Source organism: Salvelinus fontinalis, chromosome 24, assembly GCF_029448725.1.
Source record: "Salvelinus fontinalis isolate EN_2023a chromosome 24, ASM2944872v1, whole genome shotgun sequence".
Lineage (NCBI taxonomy): Eukaryota > Metazoa > Chordata > Actinopteri > Salmoniformes > Salmonidae > Salvelinus > Salvelinus fontinalis.
Window position 1 is genome coordinate 13,967,835 of NC_074688.1, and position 27,938 is coordinate 13,995,772.

Consider the following 27,938-nt stretch of genomic DNA (forward strand, 5'->3'; position numbering starts at 1 on the left):
GACATGGTGAATGTAGCCAGTGTGTGGTGCATTGGGCTTAATTAACCCAGTTCAGTATCTCTCTATGTGACTGGGCAGAGGCGGGTGGGATCTGCTAGGGCTGCCTTGTCCAGGATTGACAGCCTGATCGCTGGGAGAAAGTTCCCTGAGTTTGGAGATTACTGGAGCAGAACAGGCTGGGATTAGGGTCTGCCTGCCTGTCTGTCTGAGCAGGGACAACAGACTGCCCTGGCCTGGGTGGAGAGAGGGGGACGCTTCAAAACAGGCTAGCAGCCATTTCAACCCTTATCTATTCTGCCTTGTTCTGGGTTTAGTGAAATATCACAACGGCCAACCCCATGACATGGGATGAAAGTGGATATTTAGCGGCACATTTTAGCCAATGTGGAATTCATTATCCTCTTTAAAATAAGGTTAATTCGCTCTTCCTCGGGTGCCCGATGCAAACCGTGTTGCAAAATCTCCCTTGAATAGATAGCTATACACTTATGTCTAACAAGCCCAAATATGGACACCTTGTTTTGACTGGGTGTGGAATTCTTGTTCAAAAGGTCTGGCAGCATCACACCGCCTAATATTGCTGTAGTAGGAATCTGTTTGGCTCATTGTTAGTCATGAGACACTTGACTTGATTCATACTTGATTTGATTCATATGCTTATCTCCTTGTTCAGGCCGGTTATTGTGAACAAGCAACCTTGTCTATTCATGTGACCGCAGCTGTTTGTTTGTCTGTATAATGTTTCATTACTATAGTCCGTTTATGGTTACATTAGTGTGTATGTGCATGTTGGTTTCTGACTGGTTCTCTGCTCTCTCCCCAGGAGGCAGACAGTGGTGAGGATGATCGTCGCTCCCAGCCCCGGAGGTAAGGCTAGACCATTACCAGTTAGCAGTAAAACAAAGTATTGTAATCGAACAACTATGAAGTATTTTTGGGCATTGCACTGACAACCTTCCAGGCCCCGCTAAATTTCTCAATTATTGTTGTGTTCAGTGCCTGAATCGGCTGAGACAAACGTCTGTCGTTGGACCTTTGGAAGCTCAGCTGTACTTCTAGCTGCTGTCCACCAGGGAGAGTGCGTTGACAAGAGTTTATTTGCTGTGTTGGCCGTTGGGTTGATATCAATACTGTCTCTTGGGTCAACTCAGCTCACATATACTGCTGCAGAGTCAACTGACTGTCATTTAGTCTCAGACCCAGGCAGCAAAATGACCGACAGAGGGGTCGCAAGCAAACACAGGAACATTATAATGGCCGCACATTGCCAGTTAGGCCTGGGCATTTATAAAAAACACACGCACGCACACACACACCCGTGCACAAAACAAGAGTGACTACATATCTTCTTTCAATTTACAGTATATCACACAATATATTTTCAAATATCTTGAAAGACATTTCTATCAACATGTAGACTTGCTCTTGACTAGCATCGTTGTCTGAATTTTTATTCACACTTAGTTTTAGGTCATTACAGGAGAAGGGTAGAAAAGGACTAATGGTTGCCATTTTGCATCTTCAAAACACTAGGCTAACTATTTTGCATTTCCAAAATAGCCTATTTACGTATTTTGGTTGGTTTGTAGTACTCGTGTATGACTACTCCAGTTGTGTACTCCTGATCTATTTGCATGGTTGTATCTGTTATCTGTGTTACCTGCCGCTTGACGTCAGTGTGTGTGTTTTATAGAAGGACAAGACGTCACTGTTGTTGTTGTTTCACTTGTCTTGGCAGTTGGGTGTATCAGTGTGGATCTCTTGGATTAATGCCTATTCATACAGGACATACTAATAGTTATAGGTTATTATGGGTTAGCCTATAGGTTAATAGGCTAGTCTATATGCCATGGATCATCAACTAGAATCAGCTGCGGGACAATTGTTTTTTTTTTCTGGGGTGGATGGTAGGGGGGCCATAACATAATTTGTAGACTGCAAATTGACCGCAAGAAGCCAAAACAGATATGTTTGACTAAAACATAATCATTTAAAACCTTGCTTACATTTGTATGCGATCACGTGTCTCCCTATTATGCGTGGAAGTACTTGGGAACAGATTTCTTCAATTAAAATCACTTGCAGTTAATTTTCTGTTTTATGTCCAACAATGAAAATTCCACAGAAAAAAAGTGTGTGTATATACAGTAGCAGTCAAAAGTCTGGACACACCTGCTCATTCAAGGGTTTTTCTTTATTTTTACAATTTTCTACATTTAATAATAAAATAAACTATGAAATAACACATGGAATCATGTAGTAACCAAAAAAGTGTTAAACAAATGAAAATATGTTTGAGATCCTTCAGAGAAGCCACCTTTTGCCTTGACAGTTTTGCACACTCTTGGCATTCTCAACCAGCTTCATGAGGTAGTCACCTGGAATGCTTTCCCAACAGTCTTGAAGGAGTTCCCACATATGCTGAGCACTTGTTGGCTGCTTTTCCTTCACTCTGCGGTCCAACTCATCCCCCAACCATCTCAATTGGGTTGAGGTTGGGTGATTGTGGAGGCCAGGTCATCTGATTCAGCACCCCATTGCTATACTTCTTGGTCAAATAGCCCTTACACAGCCTGGCGGTGTGTTTTGGGGCATTGTCCTGTTTAAAAACATGATAGTCCCACTAAGCGCAAACCAGATGTGATGGCGTATCGCTGTAGAATGCTGTGGTAGCGACGCTAGTTAAGTGTGCCTTGGATTCTAAATAAATCAGTGTCCCCAGCAAAGCACACCACCACACCACCTCCTCCATGCTTCACGGTAGGAACCACACATGCGGAGATCATCCGTTCACCTACTCTGATTCTCACAAAGACACCGTGGTTGGAACCAAAAATCTCAAATTTGAACTCGTCAGATCAAAGGACCTAATTGTATTTTTTATTTATACAGTGGGGCAAAAAAGTATTTAGTCAGCCACCAATTGTGCAAGTTCTCCCACTTAAAAAGATGAGGCCTGTAATGTTCATCATAGGTACACTTCAACTATGACAGACAAAATGAGAAAAATAAATCCAGAAAATCACATTGTAGGATTTTTAATGAATTTATTTGCAAATTATGGTGGAAAAATAAGTATTTGGTCAATAACAAAAGTTTATCTCAATACTTTGTCATTGCCAACAAAGGGTAAATAAGAGGTCAAACATTTTCTGTAAGTCTTCACAAGGTTTTCACACACTGTTGCTGGTATTTTGGCCCATTCCTCCATGCAGATCTCCTCTAGAGCAGTGATGTTTTGGGGCTGTTGCTGGGCAACACGGACTTTCAACTCCCTCCAAAGATTTTCTATGGGGTTGAGATCTGGAGACTGGCTAGGCCACTCCAGGACCTTGAAATGCTTCTTACGAAGCCACTCCTTCGTTGCCCGGGCGGTGTGTTTGGGATCATTGTCATGCTGAAAGACCCAGCCACGTTTCATCTTCAATGCCCTTGCTGATGGTAGGCTTTGTTACTTTGGTCTCGGCTCTCTGCAGGTCATTCACTAGGTCCCCCCGTGTGGTTCTGGGATTTTTGCTCACCGTTCTTGTGATCATTTTGACCCCACGGGGTGAGATCTTGCGTGGAGCCCCAGATCGAGGGAGATTATCAGTGGTCTTGTATGTCTTCCATTTCCTAATAATTGCTTCCGCAGTTGATTTCTTCAAACCAAGCTGCTTACCTATTGCAGATTCAGTCTTCCCAGCCTGGTGCAGGTCTACAATTTTGTTTCTGGTGTCCTTTGACAGCTTTTTGGTCTTGGCCATAGTGGAGTTTGGAGTGTGACTGTTTGAGGTTGTGGACAGGTGTCTTTTATACTGATAACAAGTTCAAACAGGTGCCATTAATACAGGTAACGAGTGGAGGACAGAGGAGCCTCTTAAAGAAGTTACAGGCCAGAAATCTTGCTTGTTTGTAGGTGACCAAATACTTATTTTCCACCATAATTTGCAAATAAATTCATTAAAAATCCTACAATGTGATTTTCTGGATTTATTTTTCTCTTTTTGTCTGTCATAGTTAAAGTGTACCTATGATGAAAATTACAGGCCTCATATTTTTAAGTGGGAGAACTTGCACAATTGGTGGCTGACTAAATACTTTTTTGCCCCACTGTATATGTATACACACACACAGTACCAGTCAAAGGTTTGGACACACCTACTCATTCCAAGGTTTTTATTTAAATGTTTTTCTGGTGACCGTGTCAGGCTAGTTGACCAAGAAGGAGATTGATGGAATGGTTGGTGAATGCCAGTTGTTGAACCCTGCTGTAGGGTGTTAGGACCTGGCTGTAGTACACATGGAACTGATAAACAAGGGCGTGTGTTTTTCTGAGTTTGAGTATCACTTCCCCTTGGCTTTGCCTAATGTCAAGTTTTGTTCTTCTCAGTGGCATTTCACCTGAACTCTCCATCATAGGACCTTCATGTCAACGTCAGGGTAAGGATATTATGTAGTGTTACTTGATGACCGAGCTGATTGTGACAAGCCTAAATGTACACAGCTATGGCAGACACCATTCTTTTGGTAGCTAGTTGGCTTGCATCAAAACAGCACTATAAAGTCTGTTGTACTAACTTCTTATAGGCCTATTCAGCTATCATGGCTGTTTTATGTTCTGTTCCCTTGTGTTACTGTTATGACTGTGTGGCGTTAGGGTTATGACTGCGTTAGTGTTATGACATGACTGTGTGGCGTTATGACTGTTGTGTTAGTGTTATGACATGACTGTGTGGTGATATGACTGTTGTGTTATGACATGACTGTGTGGCGTTATGACTGTTGTGTTAGTGTTATGACATGACTGTGTTGAACTAACCCTTGTAATGTAGGGTATTTTCTGTACATTGATTTAAATTGACTTCTGGTCAGGATTTAGTCTATTGAATTTTGCTAATGCAAGGTAGGAGTCAGAGTTCTCCATACCAGTACAGTTGGTGATAGTTTGCTAACACTGGGTCCACCACTGCAAACTGTTTGGCTTCATGCTCAGAAGGAGCCAACATGACACGATGTGCATTTGGCCAGCACAACCCCATAACAGAACATTTGAATGTCCATTATGTTGCACTGACTTCACCATTTAACTCCAATGCTGCAGGACATGTGGGCTCAATGACCTATTAGTTAATACTATGGTGATGGTGAGGTCATCCCCCCCGCCCATTCAATGTCTTCAGATCTTGGACTATTTTATCATTTGGATCCCTCTTTTGTCAATTACCCCCCCCCCCCCCCCCCCCCCCATCTGCTACTCACCCAACTGGTTATGTAACAAGAAGCCCAAATGAACTGTGTATTACATACACCACATAAGGATTCCAGTACTAGATATACATTGCATCTAGTTGGATATCAGAAAGCAACGTTTGAGGGTGAAGGTTGTGCAGTACTCCATGTTCAGTGTTTTGCTCAGTCCTTACCAGTTATGGTAAGAGTGCTATTGTCATCTATTCTGTGCCGCACGCACAACCACACACACACACACAGACACGACAGCTGTTGTTCCCACGGCTCTGATTGAAGTGTAACATACTGTAATACATTCATCTGTGCTCTGGCTTTGCGACGTGTATGCACTGTAAGGAATGTCAAGGACAGCATACTTTCTAGTACAGGCCTACTTGATAGTCGTTCATAGTAAGGCGAGGGCTGTTGGGCTGCAGGGGGAGAAGGGAGAGGCAAAAGGATGTTCAGGGTCTTTTCTGTGACCTTGTCTGTTCATTGTTTTCAGTAGGCATTTCCTTTCAACTGCTTACTTCAACATGGCTCTGGTAAGATTTGAGTCGGTAGACACACACACACACACACACACACTGATGTGCAGGGCTGTGCACAGACTTTTTCAGGGGGCAAAAATACACAAAAAGCCTTTTAAAAGGTGTATACAATCGAGCACACATCCATACAATCTCCATAGACAAACATTGGCAGTAGAATGGCCTTACTGAAGAGTTTCGTGACTTTCAACATGGCACCGTCATAGGATACCACCTTTCCAACAAGTCAGTTCATCAAGTTTCTGCCATGCTAGAGCTGCCCCGGTCAACCGTAAGTGCTGTTATTGGGAAATGGAACGTCTAGGAGCAACTGGCTCAAACAGCTCAGCCGCGAAGTGGTAGGCCACACAAGCTCACAGAACGGGACTACAGAGTTCCAAACTGCCTCTGGAAGCAACGTCAACACAAGAACTGTTAGTCAGGAGCTTCATAAAATGGGTTTCCATGGCCGAGCAGCCGCGCACAAGCCTAAGATCACCATGCGCAATGCCAAGCGTCGGCTGGAGTGGTGTAAAGCTTGCAGCCATTGGACCCTGGAGCAGTGGAAATGCGTTCTCAGGAGTGATGAATCACGCTTCACCATAAGGCAGTCCAACGGAGGAATCTGGGTTTGGCGGATGCCAGGAGAACGCTACCTGCCCCAATGCCTAGTGCCATCTGTAAAGTTTGGTGGAGGAATAATAATGGTCTGGGGTTGTTTTTCATTGTTTGGGCTAGGCCCCTTAGTTCCAGTGAAGGGAAGTCTTAACGTTACAGCATAGTGACATTCTAGACGATTCTGTGCTTCCCACATTGTGGCAACACTTTGGGGAAGGCCCTTTCCTGTTTCAGCATGACAATACCCCTGTGCACAAAGCGAGGTACATACAGAAATACTTTGTGTCGATCGGTGTGGAAGAACTTGACTGGCCTACACAGAGCCCTGACCTCAACCCCATCGAACACTTTTGTGATGAATTGGTACACTGACTGCGAGCCAGGCCAAATTGCCCGACCTCACTAATGCTCTTGTGGCTGAATGGAAGCCAAGTCCCCACAACAATGTTCCAACATCTAGTGGAAAGCCTTCCCAGAAGAGGGGAGGTTGTAATAGCAGCAAAGGGGAACCAACTCCATATTAATGCCCATCGTTTTGGAATGATATGTTAGAAGAGCACTCGTCCACATTTTTGGTCATGTAGTTAGTGCCTCCTAAAGATGTGATTGACATCTTGAAAAGAGGGTGGGCTATCAGCTGATAATCTGCAAGTTGGCTAGCGCAATTTATTTTACTGATTGTAATTTATTTTCAATGCTCGTATCAAATAACTATACAATATGTTATTCATAACCTTACAAAATGTGGAAAGTTGAGGGGTCTGAATACTTTCCGAAGGCACTGTATGATGGTTAGCTAGAGTCTAGACTACCTGTGTTGCTGCTGCAGACTGAAGAAGGGATGGGTCGGAGGGTCATTGATGCAGCCAATCCTAGTGTTAAATGTTGTGCTTCTGTGGCACTACTGCTGATATTTTAAACTAGGTAGCTAGCTACACACAACCAGGTAGCTAGCTACACACACACACTCGATCGGGGACCATATCCCAAGCCATGCATGTTTGAATAATGGGTGTGCACAATCCCAGTACGGGGCAGACTTGGAAACCGGTACAACCGGGCGTGCGCCACCTTCGTACAGGACAGACCAACAGGTGCAACCAACGGACGGGGTAGGGAACTTGACGACACATTTGTATAAAAAAATTATAGAAATTACCACCATCCAAAAGGGCACTTGGCGAGTGGGAGGTGTACAGGTTGACTCCATCTGTGTATTTCCCTACTGCTGCGTCTGATGTGACTGTCAGCCGGTTATTCTGGATTTGAGCTAACCTGTGCTCAGTGTTCACAAATTCCAATTACCGGTTGCGGGAAGGAAAGGAAATGGCAGCTGTGCAAGCCGACTCAAACCCCTGGCCTGGAGTCATCGTCTTTCATTGCAGCGTGTTTTCTCACACCTGTCTGTCAAGGGGAACACCTCTCCTGGCTACCAGCACTACCCTTCTAACCTCAGCTGACAATTTTCCTGATCATATCACTGTTTTCCTCCTAATTCCTGGGACCTTCTGTGTCTCGTTTTTTAGCCCTTAGGTCCCAAGGTGCTCAGATCACAACTAAATAGGCGACGTGGTAGGTTAAATAAACTTTAGCTTGCCCTGTGGTTGGCCTTGTAGCGTTCATGTCCAGGTCTGTTACTAGTGCTGTAGTTAGTGTAGGCTATGTGTTCTGGCTGGTCTCATTTCAGACCCCCTACTCCTCCAACTAGCTCCAGTGCAGCAGGCCAATAGGAAACAGCTGCTCACTTTGTAGTGGAGAGCAGGATGTTAAGGGGTAACTTGGGGAGTACACAGAGACCCAGTGGCTGACTGCTGCCTGCAACACTTTGACCCTTTTTTCCTGCTAACTCTCATTCATAGAGCGACACGAGCCATTGCTCAATCGGACCCACATGTTGCCACCCCGTATGTCGGACCCTATTGCCAGAGTCAAAACAAAACAATGATTTAGTAGTGGTCTAGCCTATTAAAAGAGGTCCAAAACATTCTGTGCCACATAACTAGCACAGATGGTGTTTTGATGTGTGTTGGTTGGTTGAACGTTTCCTGCTATGATGACCCAATGGGTGACCGGCTAAACCTCATAACCGGAGAGGAGGCAGACTGGAATGGAGGAGACCATGTGACGATGCCCTGTAACCGAAGACACCCAGGTATGTGTGAGTTTCTACGTCTCCTTCCCCGTCATGTTATTTGGAGTGCACGAGAGGAGTCAAGTGTTACACACACGCTTTGTAAACACTGAGTGTAGCCATGTCCCACGCTGTCGCGGCCATCCTTCTCATCTTTGGCCACTTAAGTTGTGTAACTTTAGGAGGTCAACTTGCGTAGTAGCTGCCTGTTTGTGTGTACCGGCAGCCTGTTATGTAGTGACTTGGGTAATGGTGGACCGTGGGGACTGGAAACATCAATGGAGTGTTTTGACTAAGAGCCCTCTGATTTGAGCCCCTGTCGTCAGGTGTAATTGTCCTCTGGCATCTGACCTCTTCTACTCCAAGCCTCAGGCAGCACTACATTTGCATAATACAGCCTATAGACCTAGCTCCCATGGGGAGCATGTGAAACTACACTGGCCGCCACCATTTGCGGCTTTCCAATATGAGTGAGACCAAATGACCAGACAGACTATGGCCTGTTTTATAAGGTGAACATTTTAGCCATGTAGGCCTAGCCTATACAATGTTTGTTTTGGCTCAAGCAGACCAGGAAGGAAGTAAAGGACAGAGGAAGAGCTGTGTTCTCAGAACCGTCATGTTTGTTGTGTACACGCATTACCGCTTTCATTCTTTATCCAAGGCCAGGTCGTGTTAAGTGAAATTCCAGGACTGGCTTATATTCGTTCGGAGACGAGGGACAATGGGGAGCAGGAAGAGGAGACTGGGCTGTCGACTTTGTAGGGACTCATTGTAGAGCAGACCTTAAATCCTGTACGGTTGCCTGCCTTTGTACACTACTAGTACAAAGACTTAAACACACTAAAATAGCTTCCATAGAGTCTGCTTTGTCACCTGGCTCTTGTGATACTGTTGTGATCAGTGGTGAAGATCGGTACTCGCACTTGAGGGCTGTACTCCAATTTTAACTTATCCCATTGACATTAATCCAATGATGTATGCAAAAGTCCAAGTTGCACCCTCATCTCAAGTCTGAAATCGGCACAAACTAAGTCGAATTAAGAAAAACAAGTAGACTACTCATGTACTCTTTTCTTCCTTGCCGCCTCCTCAAAACACATTGGAGGAGAACGTCCTAGAGGAGGAATCTGACTTTCTCCACAATGCGTTTTGAAAAGGAAGCGAGGAGAGAGGACGGAAGGAAACACAATCGAGATTCATCTATTGTAGCCGAGTGGAGCCCAAATCCATGTGAATGATCTCACCCCCAGTGGAGTAGTAAACACGGTTCCCTCATGTAGCCTATTTACACTGCTTCATAGACCTCTCCCTTTCCTATTTAAACACTGTATATCGCTTGCCAGTCTGATCCAGATAACAGGCCAACACATGAGTCTGGCTTTAGATAAACATTACAAAATAGTTGTTTTGTATAACACTGGGGCAGTTAACTTACAGGTGTGGTGCCAAATGGTTGATGGCCCTTTTCTACTGAGATGCACCCCGGGGACAATGTCTATAACACAGGTTTATTACATAGACTTTGGTTTGTCTGGAGCTGCCAGGTAGAAGTTTTGTGCACTCGTATCCTTACCGACACTGGGAGTGCCTGGATTTCCTCATGTGGCCCCTTTGTGTTAACGTCACTGTCTCCAGGTCAGTGTGCGAATGAGCTCCCACTCCATGAACCATATGAGCTCCCACTCCATGAACCATATGAGCTCCCACTCCATGAATCATATGAGCTCCCACTCCATGAACCATATGAGCTCCCACTCCATGAACCATATGAGCTCCCACTCCATGAACCATATGAGCTCCCACTCCATGAACCATATGAGCTCCCACTCCATGAACCATATGAGCTCCCACTCCATGAACCATATGAGCTCCCACTCCATGAACCATATGATATAGTTCACCTTCTTATATCTGATCAGAATGGCAAAGGTACAGCTCATTTTGCAGTCTGTTCCCAAATCCAATTTACTCCATTATTCAGCTGTGTTATTTGAGACTTTGTCAAGTTGCTGTCTGGGTGTACTCAGTAAGGCAAAGCAGTGTGCACGAGCACAGTTCCAAGGAGTCAGTTGTTGGTAAACACACTGCTGTCACAGAACGTGTGGTTGCAATAGGTATGTACAGCTCTGCCAAAGAATGATGGAACTGCTTGAGTAAATGAGGGATACAATGTATTTTGTAAACTGGTTCTTCCATACATAGTGTGGTTCCTGAGTTGATTAAGCAATTAACATCCCATCATGCTTAGGGTCATGTATAAAAATGTTGGGCAGGCCAATATATTGGCTACTAAGCATGAAAACGATGTTAACCATATGCCATGGCCACCTGTCACCAGATCTCAACCCATTTTTACACTTATGGGAGATTCTGGAGCTTTCCACCACCATCAACAAAATAGCAAATTATGGAGTTTCTTGGGTAAGAATGTGTCTCATCCCTCCAATAGAGTTCCAGACACGTGTAAAATATATGCCAAGGTGCATTGACGCGGTTTTGGCTCATGGTGGCCAAACGCACTATTAAGACACTTTGTTGGTGTTTCCTTGATTTTGCAGTTACCTGTATGTTCCATCTGTACTTTTTAGTTCAACACCTCCCTGCACTTGTCAGTCATCACATTATATGGCTGTGTCTTGCGCTTCCACAACCTTATCGCTGAAGGCGTGCCCAATCTGTTGTGCCTCATTGTCGCTCTCCCCTCGTCTTTCAATTGGGACATTCTAAAAATATGTCAGCAACTCCTCCCTCTCACGAGTTGAGTTTGTAGCTCCTGCCGGTGTCCCGTTTACAAGTTTAAAGTTTTTACTGTAGGACGGACACGAGTGCTCTTCATAGACACATATTGATTATAGGTCGTTTGAAAGATCCTATCGCAAGAATAACTCCGTACGGTGTTACAGAATTTGGAACAGTCTTGCAATTAGAGGATACTGTACTTAATACACAGTAAAAAAAAAAAAAAATGTTTTAAGAATTGTATGATAGGCTTAACGTTTTTATTTTACTAACAGTTTATTTTCCAGCTGCCTATTTTATAATGCCGCGAATGAGATAGGTCGACAAAACATACTGTCGAATATATATCGGATTCGTTGTACTAATAAGTGTTGACAATGGTCGGAGTGGAGTGAGCCTTTTCGAGGATATTTGGCGCTATCGGTCTGCTGTTCGGTGGTCCGGTCATGACTCTCGGTAGTGTCTCCACTACCGGGAGCTCGGCGGAGGGCTGCTTCTGCTCCTGCTGCGGAGAGAAGATGATGCCCCACTTCTCCGACAACGGAGTTGTGTCTCAGAACCAGATCAACCAACTGTGAGTTGTACATTTTTGTTACGAATATTTGTGTTTAAAATTAGGAACATTCTCCACTGGATTAATTTCCCAATGTAGTGGACATGCGGTATGTATGCATACATTTACGATTTATTTACTTTAGCTCAGTTGTCAATAGTCTGCAATAATGCAACATTATTGTGAAGGAATCTGACACATTTCTAATAAAGTTGTGACAGTCCATCCTGACTACATGTATTTCCCGACAGTGACGTAACAGGATGTAAGTAATCTTGACAGCTTCCTCTCCTGGTTGAGAAATAATGGCACAATGGGTTCTCCTTGATCATTGCGTGGCGCGAGAGAATCGTCTACCTGCCTGTCTCCAAACTGGTCTGACTAATTCTGTCGGTCAGATATCCATATAAAGCAACAGTCTGCTCTATGAACTAATGCCAGAGAATCAGCCTGCCAGTCTCACTTGACCCCCTCCCTCCTGTCAGTTGCATAGCTCTCTTCTGTGTCCTCCAAGCCTCTAAACTGGCTTCTCCAGGCGTATGGCAGTCCCTTTTTTAATTTTGCCCTTCTTTAATAGCACATAGACATATATTAAATCAAATTGATTTATAGCTTTTTTTGAATAATATTTTGCCTGAGGTGTTTTCTGATTTGTTGTATTATGTCTCCTAAGAAAATATTCTATACCCCGTCCATCCATGTTTTTGAGTTGAGGCTCTGCGCTCTGAAGCTTGCAGCCATTCTAACTAGGCTAATCGTCTGAGGTGTTCTTACCTGGGCCTCTGTATGAAACAGTGTGAGGCCAGTCGTCAGGTCCAGGTGGCCGGCCAGAGACTGATTTGATAGCTGGCTTGTAGTACAGGTGTGAACAATACAGGAATGATTTAGAACTCAGCCGTTAAAGAGAGCGCTTTGAATACTGAGAAATAGCCTACCTGATGAAGGGTAGTTAGTGGGTTGTATTTGTATGTTTGTTGTGTAGGAAGGCACTCAAGGGCACCTGTACCAGGTGTAAGTACATCAGATTTAAAAGGTTAGTCAAGTTGTTAGTGTTAATATGTTGGAACTAGCCTTGACACCCTTGCTCCAGAGTTTTAGTGTTGGTCTACTGCATGTTTCAGGGCAGTAGTACTTGATCAATGAACCAATGTTATATACTTGAATCAAAAAGCCCATATCTGTGTTGCAAATACTGTACCATCAAAGCTGCAATGGTTATATATCACATTCCCCCGTGACAATAACTGGCTGTCCAGACCATGTTGCACAACCCTGATGTTGCCCCTGACTGATTTAGCATTGCTTGACCATTTTGCGCTGATGAGAGACTGCTAAATGAAGTCATGCAAATGTATTGTTTGCTGTCCATATACTCACTTTGCACTGGTTTCTATGGCTACATGGGTAGTACTACTTATTTGCTTATGGGGGAGATTAGATATCACTGGGTACTTCAGGAGTAGATGCCTTGTATTTCCTGACTCACTAGTTCACTGTGTGTGTTTGACAAGGGCTGTTATACTTTATTATATGGCCTAGACTAGTTAGTCATTTGAATAGCCTAGACTTTGTTTGTCTTAATCTGAACAACACACACACGTGCATGCACACCCTCTCTCGCTGGTGCGCACAGGTACTTGTACGCCGTAAACGGCACCAGATGTAAGAAAACCAACTTCTTTGTTTTGGATGAATACTTAGGTCAAGTTTTATTATGTATTCTCTTCGCCTTTTCAGGGTGGGCAAACAACCACCTATAGGCTATATCATGGCCTCCTTTCCTCGACAACTCGAGGAAGCGATTGAAGAATATGAATCTGACTCACTAAGTGTGTGTAAAGATTGGCAGCCACACAAGGAAGCCAGATTTTAGTGTGTGTGTGATTAGTTTTCATAACATCGGTAAACACGAAATGGAACGGGAGACGTTGATGTTGGTAAGAGATGCTATAGGTCTGGTTCACCAGCAGTCTAGTGAGACGTTACCATGACGGTGCTACTAGTAGTACCATGTAGAGAATGGGGATGTGACAAATGTACCATTGTTCTTAACGTTTAAATTGCAATTTTTTCCCTATCGTTTAAACAATAAGAAAATAAATAAGAAAATGCCGTGAATTCACAATTCAGATATGATCCTGCGTGTGACCATTCTCTGCTGTGTCCCTCTTCCATGTTCTGAGTTGTCAGCACACGGGACTTCAAATCCCACTTCTCGTCAATGTGATGGCTCGTTGCGGGGATGTATGACAGCAATCCTACAATCTGTTGTTAACGCCACGTATGGTGTTTGTTCTGCAAGTATAAAGCGCGAGCTTTCAATCATTGTATTTCTCCATGCAGGTTTTTTGACATGGCATCTTGTGGTCTTTGTTCTAGGTATGCTAACAGGGCAGTGATGAGGACATCCTCTACCATTGACAATAGCTGGTCATAAACTACTTAATTTCTGTAGTCAGCACTGATTTTCTCACTGCTGCCAGAAACTGGTTGGTTCTCATAGCTGTAGCTCAATTCCACCAATTCCATTTATTTCACCACCTTTTCATTTAACTTTATCAAAGTATTGCCATACAGAACCTAGCTGCTGTCACTTCCCTGTCTCAAAAGCATGCAAATCAATTGAAAGATGCATATGTCCTCCTAGTCATTGTTGCTAGTGATGCACCGATATTACATTTTTGCCCGATACCAATATCTGATATTTTCCTTGCCAAAAAACTCGATACCGATATACATTTTTTTTTAGTTAGTGGCCTTATAAGCATTCTACGTACAGTTAAATTCATTCTCAACCAGGATTTCTGTGGAACGCCGTTTGGGTCTTTGCATGTCAAAAAAGATGCACGTCAAATAATCTTCTTGATCAATCAGCACCTGAATATGACTGCACATAATTTAACACGTTCATTCATTTTTTACTTAGTTATTACACATTGATTACACTACCACTCGTATTTCATATGTCACAGCGATTCATCGATGCGTATGCTATGATGCTGGTAAAGTTGTCTTGCGAAACTGTAGTGCTGGTCATAAAAATACTAGCTAGCTCATGGATGCAAACAATGTCCTTCCCAGAAACAGTCATCTGTTTCAATAGCTAACTATATAGCTAGGTGTCATCTAAAATAACCCTAATTTATAAGACCGTTCTTATTTGATTAATGGTTGTCGGACCCATCTATGTGAAGCTAGCCAAAATAGTGGACTTTACGGCTAGCCTTCAAAATAAAAGTATGGCATGATTCTACCATTTTGTATTCATTTGCATCACTGTCAATGACATACTTTTATTTTAAAGGCAACCCGCAAATTCCACTATTGTGGAATATCTAGCTAATACTTACAAGGATTCCTAAATCATTGCTAAGAATAATGAAAATGACTGCAGTTTCTACTGGTCATTGTTTTCAGGCTGGTTGTATTGGTGCTAGCTAGGTACCAAGCTAAAGCTAGCTACCCCAGAAGTTGCGGTCAAGCAAATTATGCTTTATTACCAACTCTGTATTGTAAACACATCGTTTGTGGCCGGAGTTTGCTTGTTTGCAATTTTTTTTTTTTGTACAGCTTTGACAATGCTACTGCATTTTTGACACCCAAACGGCATTCCATAGTATCTATGTCGTGAAGCTAATAGCAGTGACGCTATTACCGTGTAACTCCGGTAGGGCAACATTTGAAAAATAGCACACTTGGTAGCGTGTACTGGTGCTCGACCAGTCGGCGAAAGCCAACATCACCCACGACAGAGAACGGTTGATTGTCAAGGGCAATGAATTCCATTATCTTGGCGTTAAAGGATCTCGCCATCGAGTTGTCTCGCTGAAATGTTCTTACTCTTTCAAATGACTGCTGGACTTGTTGACTGTTCGATCCACACAGCAGACATTGTGGTCTAAGTTAGGAATGCTGTGTAGCACGTGTAGCTCAACATTTTACGTGGCGTCATTACGTCATGTACCTACGTTATATAGGTATGCGTATCAGCTTTGACATCGGTTTTTCACATCGGCGTTAAACTAAATATCGTGCCCATACCGATGTTGGCATTTTTAGCTAATATCGGCCAATTCCTATGTTCACCTGAAAGCTTGTGCATCCCTAATTGTTGCATTAGATTTTTATTTAAAAAAATCCATTTTATGATAATGATCGAACGTGGTAGTTTTGTGACTAATGCACTTTTTAATGCATTTTTTTATTGTAGGGATTTATTTATTTTTGTCGTAAAGATCCCTATGTTTTAAACGTTTACACCCCGTGTAGGGAATAGGGTGCCATTTGGGACGCAGCCGTAGTTTTGATTTGAACACAGGCTCCTTTCTTACATTTCAGCGTTGATGGAGCCCCATCTTCATTCCAGTGGATTGGAGTTTGATGTAGGTGGTGGTACTGATGTGGAATTTTCCTCCTCTCAGAATAGTCCTGAGGCCTTTAACTGAATGCCTCTGTCCTTGTGATGCAGCTCTGAGGAAGCTAGGTCTGCTTACTGGAATTGGTCCCGAGCCTGACTGCACTTACAAGGAAACTCTGAGTCGAGACTCCAATTTCAATCCAGCTCTAGAAACACACTCACAGGTTGTCAGTTTATCTTTAGCCTTGGCCTGTAACTCTTTCTCTCTTTCTCTTAGGGTCTCTCTCTCATGATCTCTGGCATAATTATCTCCCATTGTCCGTTCGGCTACTCTTGCTCTGTATTTAAACCTCTGTGCGAGTGAGTGTGTATGCACATGTCTCTCATTGCCTAATCTGTACCGTAGGAAGTGCTAGAATGCAGCCCTGCTATCCACCCCCCCCCCTCTCCCACCACCACTGCCCCTATCTTTCTGGGCTGAACTCAGAGCCTTCAGCAGCCAGGCCTCTGCAGCCTGGGCCTATATTTATCTCTCCCCTAGTTAGAGTGGAACTAATATGGGCAGGGGAGGGGGCATGTCAGTCCCACACACATCTTTTTGGGAGTGGGAGGAGAGTGGGGCGCTAGGCTATCAGAGAAGGGCCCCTTACATAGGGATGATTGTGTCTGTACCCTAACAAGTACTGCCCTGTGCTGCATGCCAAACGATGACCCTCCCTCCCTTCCTGTCCCCACGTCTCTCTGTCTGTCTGTCTGCCTGTGGGAAGAGGAGAGTATTCCCTTACATGTCTGCGCAGTAAAATGTCAGCCAGGGCAAAATTCCTGCGTGTCGCCTCAGACTCGGCCTCAATGCCCTCTGCTGCTGACCTGCTGCCCATAGACCTGAATCAGGGCCAACGTGGCTCTAGTCTAGAGTGGCTCTCTTTCTACCATCATACAGCCACACTCGATATTTCCACTGTTAGGGACTGCACCCATAGGACTCTGGTCAAAAGTAGTGCACTGTGTAGGGAATAGGGACGCACACATAGTCGTGATTTGGAACACTAGCGGAGTCAGAATAGTTCTGCCATAATTTGACGGACTGTGTTTGAGTTTCAAACTATATTGGGGAAATGATCAGCAGGAGCCTTATCAGTTGTTGAGGTGTGGGTAATATTTCACATTGGAACCAGTTACACCGAGGTGTTCTAGCTAGTTAGTGGACAACAAATGCCCCCTTTGTCTACTGATCTGACTGTTGGGTTTATCTTACAAAGTAAAGATACACCCGAAGGGGATTTAATGTGCTTCATTTGAATGTGAAGTACAGTGGCTGATCAAGGCAGTCTAGTCTGTAGTTATTTATAGTCATTTAGAAAATAACAATGTATTTTTAGCAACAGTAAAGAGCCACTTGACAGTGATGTAGTTCTGACTACCTAGTTTTGGATTCCTATGCTGGCAGGAGGTGCAAAGCTCTTCGCTAAGGGGTCAGTGTTTTACACTTGACGATGTGTCGCTGTCTGTCTTCTGGGGCTCTGTCTTGCCTGCTGGGGCTCTGTCCTGCCTGCTGGGGCTCTGTCCTGCCTGCTGGGGCTCTGTCCTGCCTGCTGGGGCTCTGTCCTGCCTGCTGGGGCTCTGTCCTGCCTGCTGGGACTCTGTCCTGCCTGCTGGGGCTCTGTCCTGCCTGCTGGGGCTCTGTCCTGCCTGCTGGGGCTCTGTCCTGCCTGCTGCCTGCTGGGGCTCTGTCCTGTCTGCTGCCTGCTGGGGCTCTGTCCTGTCTGCTGCCTGCTGGGGCTCTGTCCTGTCTGCTGCCTGCTGGGGCTCTGTCCTGTCTGCTGCCTGCTGGGGCTCTGTCCTGTCTGCTGCCTGCTGGGGCTCTGTCCTGTCTGCTGCCTGCTGGGGCTCTGTCCTGTCTGCTGCCTGCTGGGGCTCTGTCCTGTCTGCTGCCTGCTGGGGCTCTGTCCTGTCTGCTGCCTGCTGGGGCTCTGTCCTGTCTGCTGCCTGCTGGGGCTCTGTCCTGTCTGCTGCCTGCTGGGGCTCTGTCCTGTCTGCTGCCTGCTGGGGCTCTGTCCTGTCTGCTTCTGAAAGCTACTCATCGTTTTCAAGTGTCTAGTAGCTGAAAACACAAGGTGAATCATATACTCTCACTCACATATAATGTACACACCATGTGAGGTGCTGCTCTCCTTCCTGTGTGGGTGTGTGCTACACTCCATGGTTCAGACATGATTAGCAGCTGTACAGCAGTGGAGATACGTTTTGAGTCAAACAGAGAGCAGGGTATGAAGAAAGAGGAAGTGAGAGCGGTATGAAGAAAGTGAGAGAGAGCGAGGGGTGTGAAGAAAGTGAGAGAGAGCGAGGGGTGTGAAGAAAGTGAGAGAGAGCGAGGGGTGTGAAGAAAGTGAGAGAGAGCGAGGGGTGTGAGGAAAGCGAGAGAGAGCGAGGGGTGTGAGGAAAGCGAGAGAGAGCGAGGGGTGTGAGGAAAGCGAGAGAGAGCGAGGGGTGTGAGGAAAGCGAGAGAGAGCGAGGGGTGTGAGGAAAGCGAGAGAGAGCGAGGGGTGTGAGGAAAGCGAGAGAGAGCGAGGGGTGTGAGGAAAGCGAGAGAGAGCGAGGGGTGTGAGGAAAGCGAGAGAGAGCGAGGGGTGTGAGGAAAGCGAGAGAGAGCGAGGGGTGTGAGGAAAGCGAGAGAGAGCGAGGGGTGTGAGGAAAGCGAGAGAGAGCGAGGGGTGTGAGGAAAGCGAGAGAGAGCGAGGGGTGTGAGGAAAGCGAGAGAGAGCGAGGGGTGTGAGGAAAGCGAGAGAGCGCGAGGGGTGTGAGGAAAGCGAGAGAGCGCGAGGGGTGTGAGGAAAGCGAGAGAGCGCGAGGGGTGTGAGGAAAGCGAGAGAGCGCGAGGGGTGTGAGGAAAGCGAGAGAGCGCGAGGGGTGTGAGGGAAGCGAGAGAGCGCGATGGGTGTGAGGGAAGCGAGAGAGCGCGAGGGGTGTGAGGAAAGCGAGAGAGCGCGAGGGGTGTGAGGAAAGCGAGAGAGCGCGAGGGGTGTGAGGAAAGCGAGAGCGCGAGGGGTGTGAGGAAAGCGAGAGAGCGCGAGGGGTGTGAGGAAAGCGAGAGAGCGCGAGGGGTGTGAGGAAAGCGAGAGAGCGCGAGGGGTGTGAGGAAAGCGAGAGAGCGCGAGGGGTGTGAGGAAAGCGCGAGGGGTGTGAGGAAAGCGAGAAGTAGGAAACAGCTGGGTCAGGGTTGGGTGGGTCAGGATGGGAAATGAACTCAACTTGTCAGTTTTCTCTTGCTCGCTTTGTTTGTTTTCTTTCTTCTGGTCCAGGCGTGTCCCCTCACTACTCAGATTGCACAGCGTCTCTTGCACGTCTCCCCCACGCTTCTGCTATTCGGCTCATCGTTGCTCATTTCCCCATCCCGCGTCTGTGAGAAAGGACCGGAGGACACAGACGGACGGTACTGACTCTGTGCCTCCCAGTCAACCCACGCTAGATGTGATGGTGTGGATTTTGAGCAGTACTCAGGGCAGGGTTGTTACAGAAGGTTTACCCTAGTAGCAGCTCAAGACACTTCACATGGGGGTCAATGAGGCACATTGTTTTGGTAGCCTAGGCCTATATCAGTCACCTGCCACTTTTAGTCGGTAGGTCTCCTCGCCCTCTAATGAGACGGGTTAAGGTCAGTGTGCCACCGTGTGAGATTCTGTACAGTACATGTTCTGTGCTGTGGAGAGATAGGCTACACGCTCGTGTATGTACACACACACACCATATCCATAAGCTAGTATCCCCTGTAGATCACGTGACCTCGCCACTTGTTTTAGTGTGGTGATGGTGTTCTGGGTACTATAGTTAATTTGATTGTGCTACCACGGAGAGAGGAGTGATCCCGTACATGAACTCCCACAGCGGGAGCTCTGCTCTGTCTGAGCCAGTTGTGCGGGGGGGGGGGGGGGGGGGGGGGGGGGGCTCTAACTGACCCTCAGCTCTACCCCCTAGCCTCCAGCTGTTAGGGGGATGCGGCCTGGCCAGAGGGGAACGTTGTGTTCTGTGTTGGAGTGCATGTGACTCTGTCTGTTTATGAGATGTAGCTGCCTGGATCACATGCTGCTGTTGCTCTTCAGACTGGCTTATGAAGCTCTGTGTGTGTGTGTGTGTGTGTGAACCTCTAGCCCGGGGACGTTCTGTTAGCGTCTGTCTCTGGCCCCTCTGTGACCCTGTGTTTTCTCTTCAATCAGCATCAGCGAGAGCTTCCTGGCGGTGAAGGGTGCCGCTGTCTTCCTGCCTCGGGGAAATGGCTCCTCCCCTTCCTTGGCACCCCACACCAGCCAGCTGCGGAACAAACACACAGGTATGCCCTCCCGCTGACTGACTGGCAAGAAATCAACCAACAAACAGAGCCATAGGACAGGTGGGTGAGTTCATTAGGCAAACGTTGTGGAACGTTGCAGATGGACATGTCACAAATAGAACCAACATGATTCTTTACTTCACATGTCAGAGAAGCCTGTCTGTTCAGCTCTTTACAACATAGAAATGTTCCACAACGTTGTCCTGCTGAACACGCCACAATTCTCAACACAGACTCGTGGGAAACTGACACTGCCCCAACACGAGGTCAAACCATAGTGCCGCTTATCATTGGAATGCATCAGGCATTCTACAGTGTTGAGGGAACCAACACTGTCCAGTTCTGTTGTTTAAGTCACCAGAGCAAAGCTGTCCTGTTCAATTGACCCCATAGCTGTTACAATATGACACCGGTGGTCCACGGAATGCACGGTGCTTTGCCATAGAGTTGCTATTTAGGCGTGTGTTTTTCCATACCAGTGTCCTCGTGCTCAAGGGCAGAGATAATTGTTGTAAGTATGTGTACTTGTGGGAAGTCTGCTCTGCTGGGTTTTCTAGGAGTTTTTCACCAGCTCTGGTATCTAGGGCTGGTACCTCCCACTATCTTTCTTGTTTTCACTGACAAATGTCCTTTGGCCTTTAATTGTGGGAAAACGCTCTCAAGTGAAGGACATTTTCTGTTACTTTGGCTGCATTTGAATGTTTATCCGAGCTACATTTTGGAGTTTCTAGAAGCGTTTAATCAGACACACTGTCTTTTTGTATGTCTGCATAATGTGGACTAACTTCACCCAGAAGAGTCATGAGTAGGAGCAGATGGCATGCAATGTGTACGATACTGCTAGTGGACTGATCTGTTTCTCTCTCCTTCCCCAGGTGACCTCCAGCAGCACCTGCAGACCATGTTCACTGTGCTGCGGACAGAAGACAACATCCGCCTGGTACGTCTCGTCGCACACTCCCGTACATCAAGTTCAAATGTCAAATTCAAGATGTTTCATTCACATGGCAGACAAATGAGTCTAGGACTATTCTGATGAATACTTCCAAATGCAGACGGATTGACCAGAGGATATTATTCTCTCTCTCTCTCTCTCTCTCTCTCGTCTTCCCATAAGGCTGTGCGCCTGGAGAGTGCGTACGCTCAGCCTCAGTGCACTCGTTACATGGTGGTGGTGTCCACCAATGGGAGACAGGACACAGAGGAGAGTGTGGTGCTGGGCCTGGACTTTGGCTCTTCAGACAGGTTAGTAGTTAGTACCACTCCATGCAGTGTGTGTGTGTGTTAGAGAGACCCACCTCTTTGGAGGTGTGTGTGTAACATCTTTAACATCTTTTTCCTGCAGCTCATGCACAATGGGGCTGGTTCTACCCCTGTGGAGCGACACACTGATCCACTTGGACGGAGATGGGTAAGAAGAGCGATACGACACCTGTTTCCTCCTCCCTGCATTTACTGTAGTTCTTCTGCCCAGTGGGACTGCCACATAACCTGTCTGTTTGTCTCTGTAGGGGCTTCAGTGTGTCCACGGTCAACAGGGTCCATGTCTTCAAACCGGTCTCTGTCCAGGCCATGTGGTGAGCGCTCCTCCTTTCTCTGCTGCCATCTCATCCCCTCTCTTTTACTGACTTGTCCCCTCTTTTATCTGTTGGTTTATCCTGTTCTTCATCTTTCTTTCTCCCGTTCTCTCCTTCCTCTTCTTACCTCTCCACCCCCCGCTGTGCCCCCCCCCAGGTCTGCCCTGCAGTCGCTCCACAAGGCGTGCGAGGTGGCCCGCTGTCACAACTACTACCCCGGCAGCCTGTTCCTGACCTGGGTCAGCTACTACCAGAGCCAGGTCTCCTCTGACCAGGTCTGCATCAACGAGTGGAACGCCATGCAGGACGTCCAGTCCCACCGCGCCGACTCGCCCGTCCTCTTCACCGACGTGTGAGTGTACCAGTCAGTCTCTCTCTCTCTCACACACACACACACACACACACACACACACACACACACACACACACACACACACACACACACACACACACACTTCCACATTAAGCAACTGGGAAAGTCTTGTGTGGGGTAAGTCACATGGACTTCTCTCCCACAGAAAACAACATTGCCCAATTACCAGTGCAGTGTCATCTGCTTCACTTGTTGCCACAACACCCAGCTTCAGGCAGACTTCCCAAGACCCCCTGAGACCTTTGCCTTAGAGACCAGAGGTCAAACACGCACAGAGCTCTGAGCATTACCTCGTCATGACCGAGGTATCAATCTGTTGTAGCAGGAGGATGCAGCTCAGAGAGGTTTGTATTAACGGGGGAAATTCCCCACCCAGACGCTCGTTTAGGGGGCCTGTCTATAACGCCAGAACTCGGCTTGCGTGCCAGCAGAGTCGAAAATAGCCCCATCTCCGTGACCGCTTTAGTTATGCATGGAAAGAGTTGCTAGACAGATAGGTAGACGAGCAGGCGGACGGACGGAAGCAGGTGGCCGAGGGCAGTCGTAGCGAAGGAGAGGATGGATGGAGGGGTAATTGAGTAGAAATAATAGCACTCGACACGTTGGAAGACATTTTAAGAGGTCAAAACCAAACCGTTTAAAGGTATATTAATGGAGAGGTAAGCCTGTGCATTGACATACAACGGCCCAGCTAGCCTTAAGCCTAGCCATGCAGGCACAGTGGAAAGACGTACACGGACACACACACACACCCTGGTTACGCTTGAGTACTTTGCACACACACTTGAAGGCAGACAATGCGAGTGTTAGTCAACCTTGTTGGGGTCACTGCCGAAGCTGAGATACCTGTCTGACGCACATCATATTTGCCTTTGCTCTTTGCACATTCATTTTATTCACTATTGAGGGCTCACTCTGACATGGAGGATTTTACCCACATTTGTCACCCGCAAATATGTGTGTGTGTATAGGTTGAATGTGTGCAATTGCATACAGTGTAGTGCTTACAACTGTAGTGTGTTGGGGTCAATTCCATTTCAAGTCAGGTGTTCAACTGATACTCCAATGGATTCCAATTCCGAGTTTACTTCCTGAATTGAGTTCAAATGAAATCGACCCCTACCCTTGTGTTCATTGGCACGTGGGTGAGTGTTATTCAGAGAGGTAAGGCACCTCTGGCATAGCCAGTAACCCAACCCCGGCAGTAGCTCGGCCTCTTGGAAGATGCAACATGTTTCAAGGTCCCCAAACCCTTTCCTCAAGAGGCCAATCAAGTCTTTGTTTCTATAAACAAGCTGCTCCTGGCTCTTTCCGATGTTCCAATAAGGACGCAACATAATAATAAGCATGACGGGTCATCAGACTGGGACAACAACACAAAGTCCCAACACACTCCTGCTGCTGCACAATCACGCTGACTGTTGTGGGAGCATAGCTACTGACCTACATTGCGGTGTGAATTGTGAAGAGGTGATTTGGTAGGAGAGGGAGCGAGGGGGGGGGGGGCAGAAGAGGGTCTCAAGGGACCTAATCAGGGCATGTTGCCCTTAGCGCTGAACAAGTGGCTAAATGTGTCCTCTAGATGCAGTTAGAGAGAGGCGAGGGCAGGGACTCGTCATTATAACAAGAACATAAAACCTAGACTTCAACTGAGTTCTGTGGTTTTGTATGATGTGGAGACTCTTTGCTCTTAGTGACTTTAGTGTATTCCTCACTAGTCACATTTAGTGTTGCGTGAAGCTCTTCTGGGCGAGAGAGCCCCCACAACCCTCCGAAGTAGACTGAGGGGTGTGTACTGAGAGTGTTTTGTGTGTGTCCACAGGCCCACAGAGAGGGAGCGCACGGAGAGGTTGATCAAGACTCGCCTCAGAGAGATCATGATGCAGAAAGACCTGGAGAATGTCACCTCCAAAGAGGTGGGTTGAAGACCTTGTCACACACACACTACTGGTTCTAACGGGTTCTCTGCTGGTTCTCTGCTGGTTCTCTGCTGGTTCTCTGCTGGTTCTCTGCTGGTTCTCTGCTGGGTTCTCTGCTGGGTTCTCTGCTGGGTTCTCTGCTGGGTTCTCTGCTGGGTTCTCTGCTGGGTTCTCTAATGGGTTCTCTGCTGGGTTCTCTGCTGGGTTCTCTAATGGGTTCTCTAATGGGTTCTCTAATGGGTTCTCTAATGGGTTCTCTAATGGGTTCTCTAATGGGTTCTCTAATGGGTTCTCTAACGGGTTCTCTAACGGGTTCTCTAACGGGTTCTCTAACGGGTTCTCTAACGGGTTCTCTAACGGGTTCTCTAACGGGTTCTCTAACGGGTTCTCTAACGGGTTCTCTAACGGGTTCTCTAACGGGTTCTCTAACGGGTTCTCTAACGGGTTCTCTAACGGGTTCTCTAACGGGTTCTCTAACGGGTTCTCTAACGGGTTCTCTAACGGGTTCTCTAACGGGTTCTCTAACGGGTTCTCTAACGGGTTCTCTGCTGGTTCTCTAACGGGTTCTCTGCTGGTTCTCTAACGGGTTCTCTGCTGGTTCTCTAACGGGTTCTCTGCTGGTTCTCTAACGGGTTCTCTGCTGGTTCTCTAACGGGTTCTCTGCTCGTTCTCTAACGGGTTCTCTGCTCGTTCTCTAACGGGTTCTCTGCTCGTTCTCTAACGGGTTCTCTGCTGGTTCTCTACTGGTTCTAATGGGTTCTCTACTGGTTCTTCAGATTCGCACAGAGCTGGAGATGCAGATGGTGTGTAACCTTCGGGAGTTCAAGGAGTTTATTGACAACGAGATGATCGTCATCCTGGGTCAGATGGACAGCCCTACAGAGATCTTTGACCATGTTTACCTGGTAAGAACACAGTCATATACTGCATGGCCCCTACTCCCTATATAGTGCACTACTTTAGACAAGGACTGACACCCTATTCCTTATATATAGTGCATTACTTTAGACAAGGACTGGCACCCTATTCCTTATATATAGTGCATTACTTTAGACAAGGACTGGCACCCTATTCCTTATATATAGTGCATTACTTTAGACAAGGACTGGCACCCTATTCCTTATATATAGTGCATTACTTTAGACAAGGACTGGCACCCTATTCCTTATATATAGTGCATTACTTTAGACAAGGACTGGCACCCTATTCCTTATATATAGTGCACTACTTTTAAGTCGCCTTGCTCTTTTTGTCCCTTTTTCTGCCTGTTGGTCTGTCTGCTGATATCTGTAAGATAATCTGTCGAGTTTGATTTAATTCTGTTTTGTATCCAGGGCTCTGAGTGGAACGCTTCGAACTTGGAGGAGCTGCAGACTAGCGGGTAAGAGACCATTCTGAGTTGTCTATCATCATGTCACACTGTTGGTTACTGTGACAGTTGCAGCACAGTTTCAATACGGAGTCGAAGTTCCAGCGAGTAACGTTCTCCGTTTCACTCCTTCAGTGTGAGGTACATCCTCAACGTGACGCGGGAGATCGACAACTTCTTCCCAGGCGTGTTTCAGTACCACAACATCCGCGTGTACGACGAGGAGGCCACCAACCTGCTGGAGTACTGGAACGACACCTACAAGTTCATCACCAAGGCCAAGTAAGAGCTCTGATTTGATGCACTTCATTAGGTGTCCTTGAGTGTCTTGAAAGCCGTCTGTCAAAGAAAATGTATTATTTTTTAAATAGGTTTCAGGGGATTGTCTTTCATTTTAGAACATTTTTTGTCAAGTTTAATTTTTTGCATTTTTGTTTTTAGCACTATTTTTATTAAGTTCTGAATGATCTATAACAGGGGTATTCAACTCTTACCCTACGAGGTCCGGATCCTGCTGGCTTTCTGTTCTACCTGATAATGAATTGCACCCACCTGTTGTCCCAGGTCTAAATCAGTCCCTGATTAGAGGGCAACAAGCAGTGGAACTGGCTTCGAGGTCCAGAGTTGAGTTTGAAGGCTCTATATCATAACCATAAGACACTATTGCAATACAAGATACAATACTGTATATCATAATCAGTTTGTTTTCTGCATCTCTGCCTTTGTCCTCTTCACTCCCTCTCCTCTAACCCGTGCCCTGTGTTCCCCTATTAGGAAAGCAGGGGATAAGTGCCTGGTCCACTGTAAGATGGGTGTGAGTCGCTCGGCCTCCACGGTGATCGCTTACGCCATGAAGGAGTACGGCTGGGACCTGGAGAGGGCCTTCGACTACGTCAAGGAGCGCCGCGGCGTCACCAAGCCCAACCCCTCCTTCATGAAGCAGCTGGAGGAGTACCAGGGTATCCTGCTGGCCAGGTAGGTGCTCACACACACACACATACACACACAGCTCTCACATTCTGGGCCCCACACACAGCTCTCACACAGACACCTTTCCTCCATTCTCCGCAGTAAACAGAGGCACAACAAGTTGTGGCGCTCCCACTCGGACAGCGACCTCTCAGAGCGCCACGAGTCTCCCCTGTGTAAGACGGGCCCACACAGCCACACCCGGAGCCTCTCACACCCACACAACAACAACAATGGACCTACGCCCTCCCTGCAACACTTCCTGCTCCAGGCGCTTGGTGCTGCCAATGACCCTGACAACAAGACCGAGGGCTCCCACATCTCAGACACGCAGTCGGAGCCCGTCCGACTCACCCGCTCACTCTCCCACTCCCCTGGCCCACCAGCCTCCAACGGTCTGTGTGACTCCCGGGAGAGCCTCTTTTCTCGAGTGCGAGGACCCCGCCAGGACTCTTTCCTCCCACCGGCGGTCACGGTGGTGCCCGAGGAGAGAACGGACAACTCTGCTCTGGCGGGTGTGGCCGTGACTGTGCCAATCACCGCCGTCCCCCATCCTCCCCCTTCACTGCATATCCTCCCTCCTTCTCCCTTCCCCCAGCCACTGGCCAAACCCCTCCATCTAGGTTTGAGCACACAGCTGTCCAGTCCTGTGCCTAAACAGAAATCCCAGAGTGTAGAGCTGACCCTGGATCTGCCTGACCTCATCAGCTCAGAGGTCGTATCTCAGGCCACCCTGGAGTCCAGCGACGACTCGGACACTTTGGGACGCTCCCTGTCAGACCCGCTGAGCGAGAGGGGGGACAGTGTCAGTATGATGTCCCCAGAGGGGATCCCCATGGCCGTGAGCCCTCTCACCCCAACAACGCCTCTGTCTTTAGGATCCTACGCCAACGATGACAACAACAACCCCAGCGGCGACACAGACACTATCCTCGCTAACCCCGTCGGCGCCACATGCGTCACCGCATCCTCCGACCTCGGCACGGACAGCATCGACTTCTTCAGCGCCCGGGAGAAATTCCTGGGCCTGTCCCAAGACAGAAAGACCCGGACTCTTTCCGAGCAGATGGCTCAGCGAACGCCTCAGTCGCGGTGCCCCAGCCAGGAGCTGCAGCCGCTGTCCCCCGAGAACCCTGCCGGAGCACTGCCACTACTGCCAAGCACAGAGAAAGAGGAGCAGGGAAAGGTGAGGCGGCCATTTTTATTTTATTTACACTGAAATTTGAATGATGAATGCCTGCCTCTTGTAGAGTGCCATCTATCTA

At 47.0% G+C, this 27,938-nt stretch overlaps 1 protein-coding gene across 2 annotated transcripts in view; it reads left to right on the forward strand.

The window, feature by feature from the left end:
• The window catches only part of LOC129821988 (protein phosphatase Slingshot homolog 2-like), a 36,745-nt gene that overhangs the window by 6,377 nt on the left and 2,430 nt on the right, over positions 1–27,938 (forward strand). The window contains exons 2-14 of one of the 2 annotated variants that reach the window (XM_055879794.1): positions 824–867; positions 20,354–20,466; positions 21,342–21,406; positions 21,584–21,711; positions 21,812–21,877; positions 21,978–22,043; positions 22,201–22,395; positions 24,239–24,332; positions 25,112–25,240; positions 25,670–25,716; positions 25,840–25,986; positions 26,479–26,679; positions 26,776–27,859. In XM_055879794.1, coding sequence (XP_055735769.1) covers positions 824–867; positions 20,354–20,466; positions 21,342–21,406; positions 21,584–21,711; positions 21,812–21,877; positions 21,978–22,043; positions 22,201–22,395; positions 24,239–24,332; positions 25,112–25,240; positions 25,670–25,716; positions 25,840–25,986; positions 26,479–26,679; positions 26,776–27,859 — 2,379 coding nt within the window. Of the gene's footprint in view, positions 1–823; positions 868–11,261; positions 11,807–20,353; positions 20,467–21,341; positions 21,407–21,583; positions 21,712–21,811; positions 21,878–21,977; positions 22,044–22,200; positions 22,396–24,238; positions 24,333–25,111; positions 25,241–25,669; positions 25,717–25,839; positions 25,987–26,478; positions 26,680–26,775; positions 27,860–27,938 lie in introns of those variants that run through there. The other variant, XM_055879793.1, reaches the window with a different exon arrangement.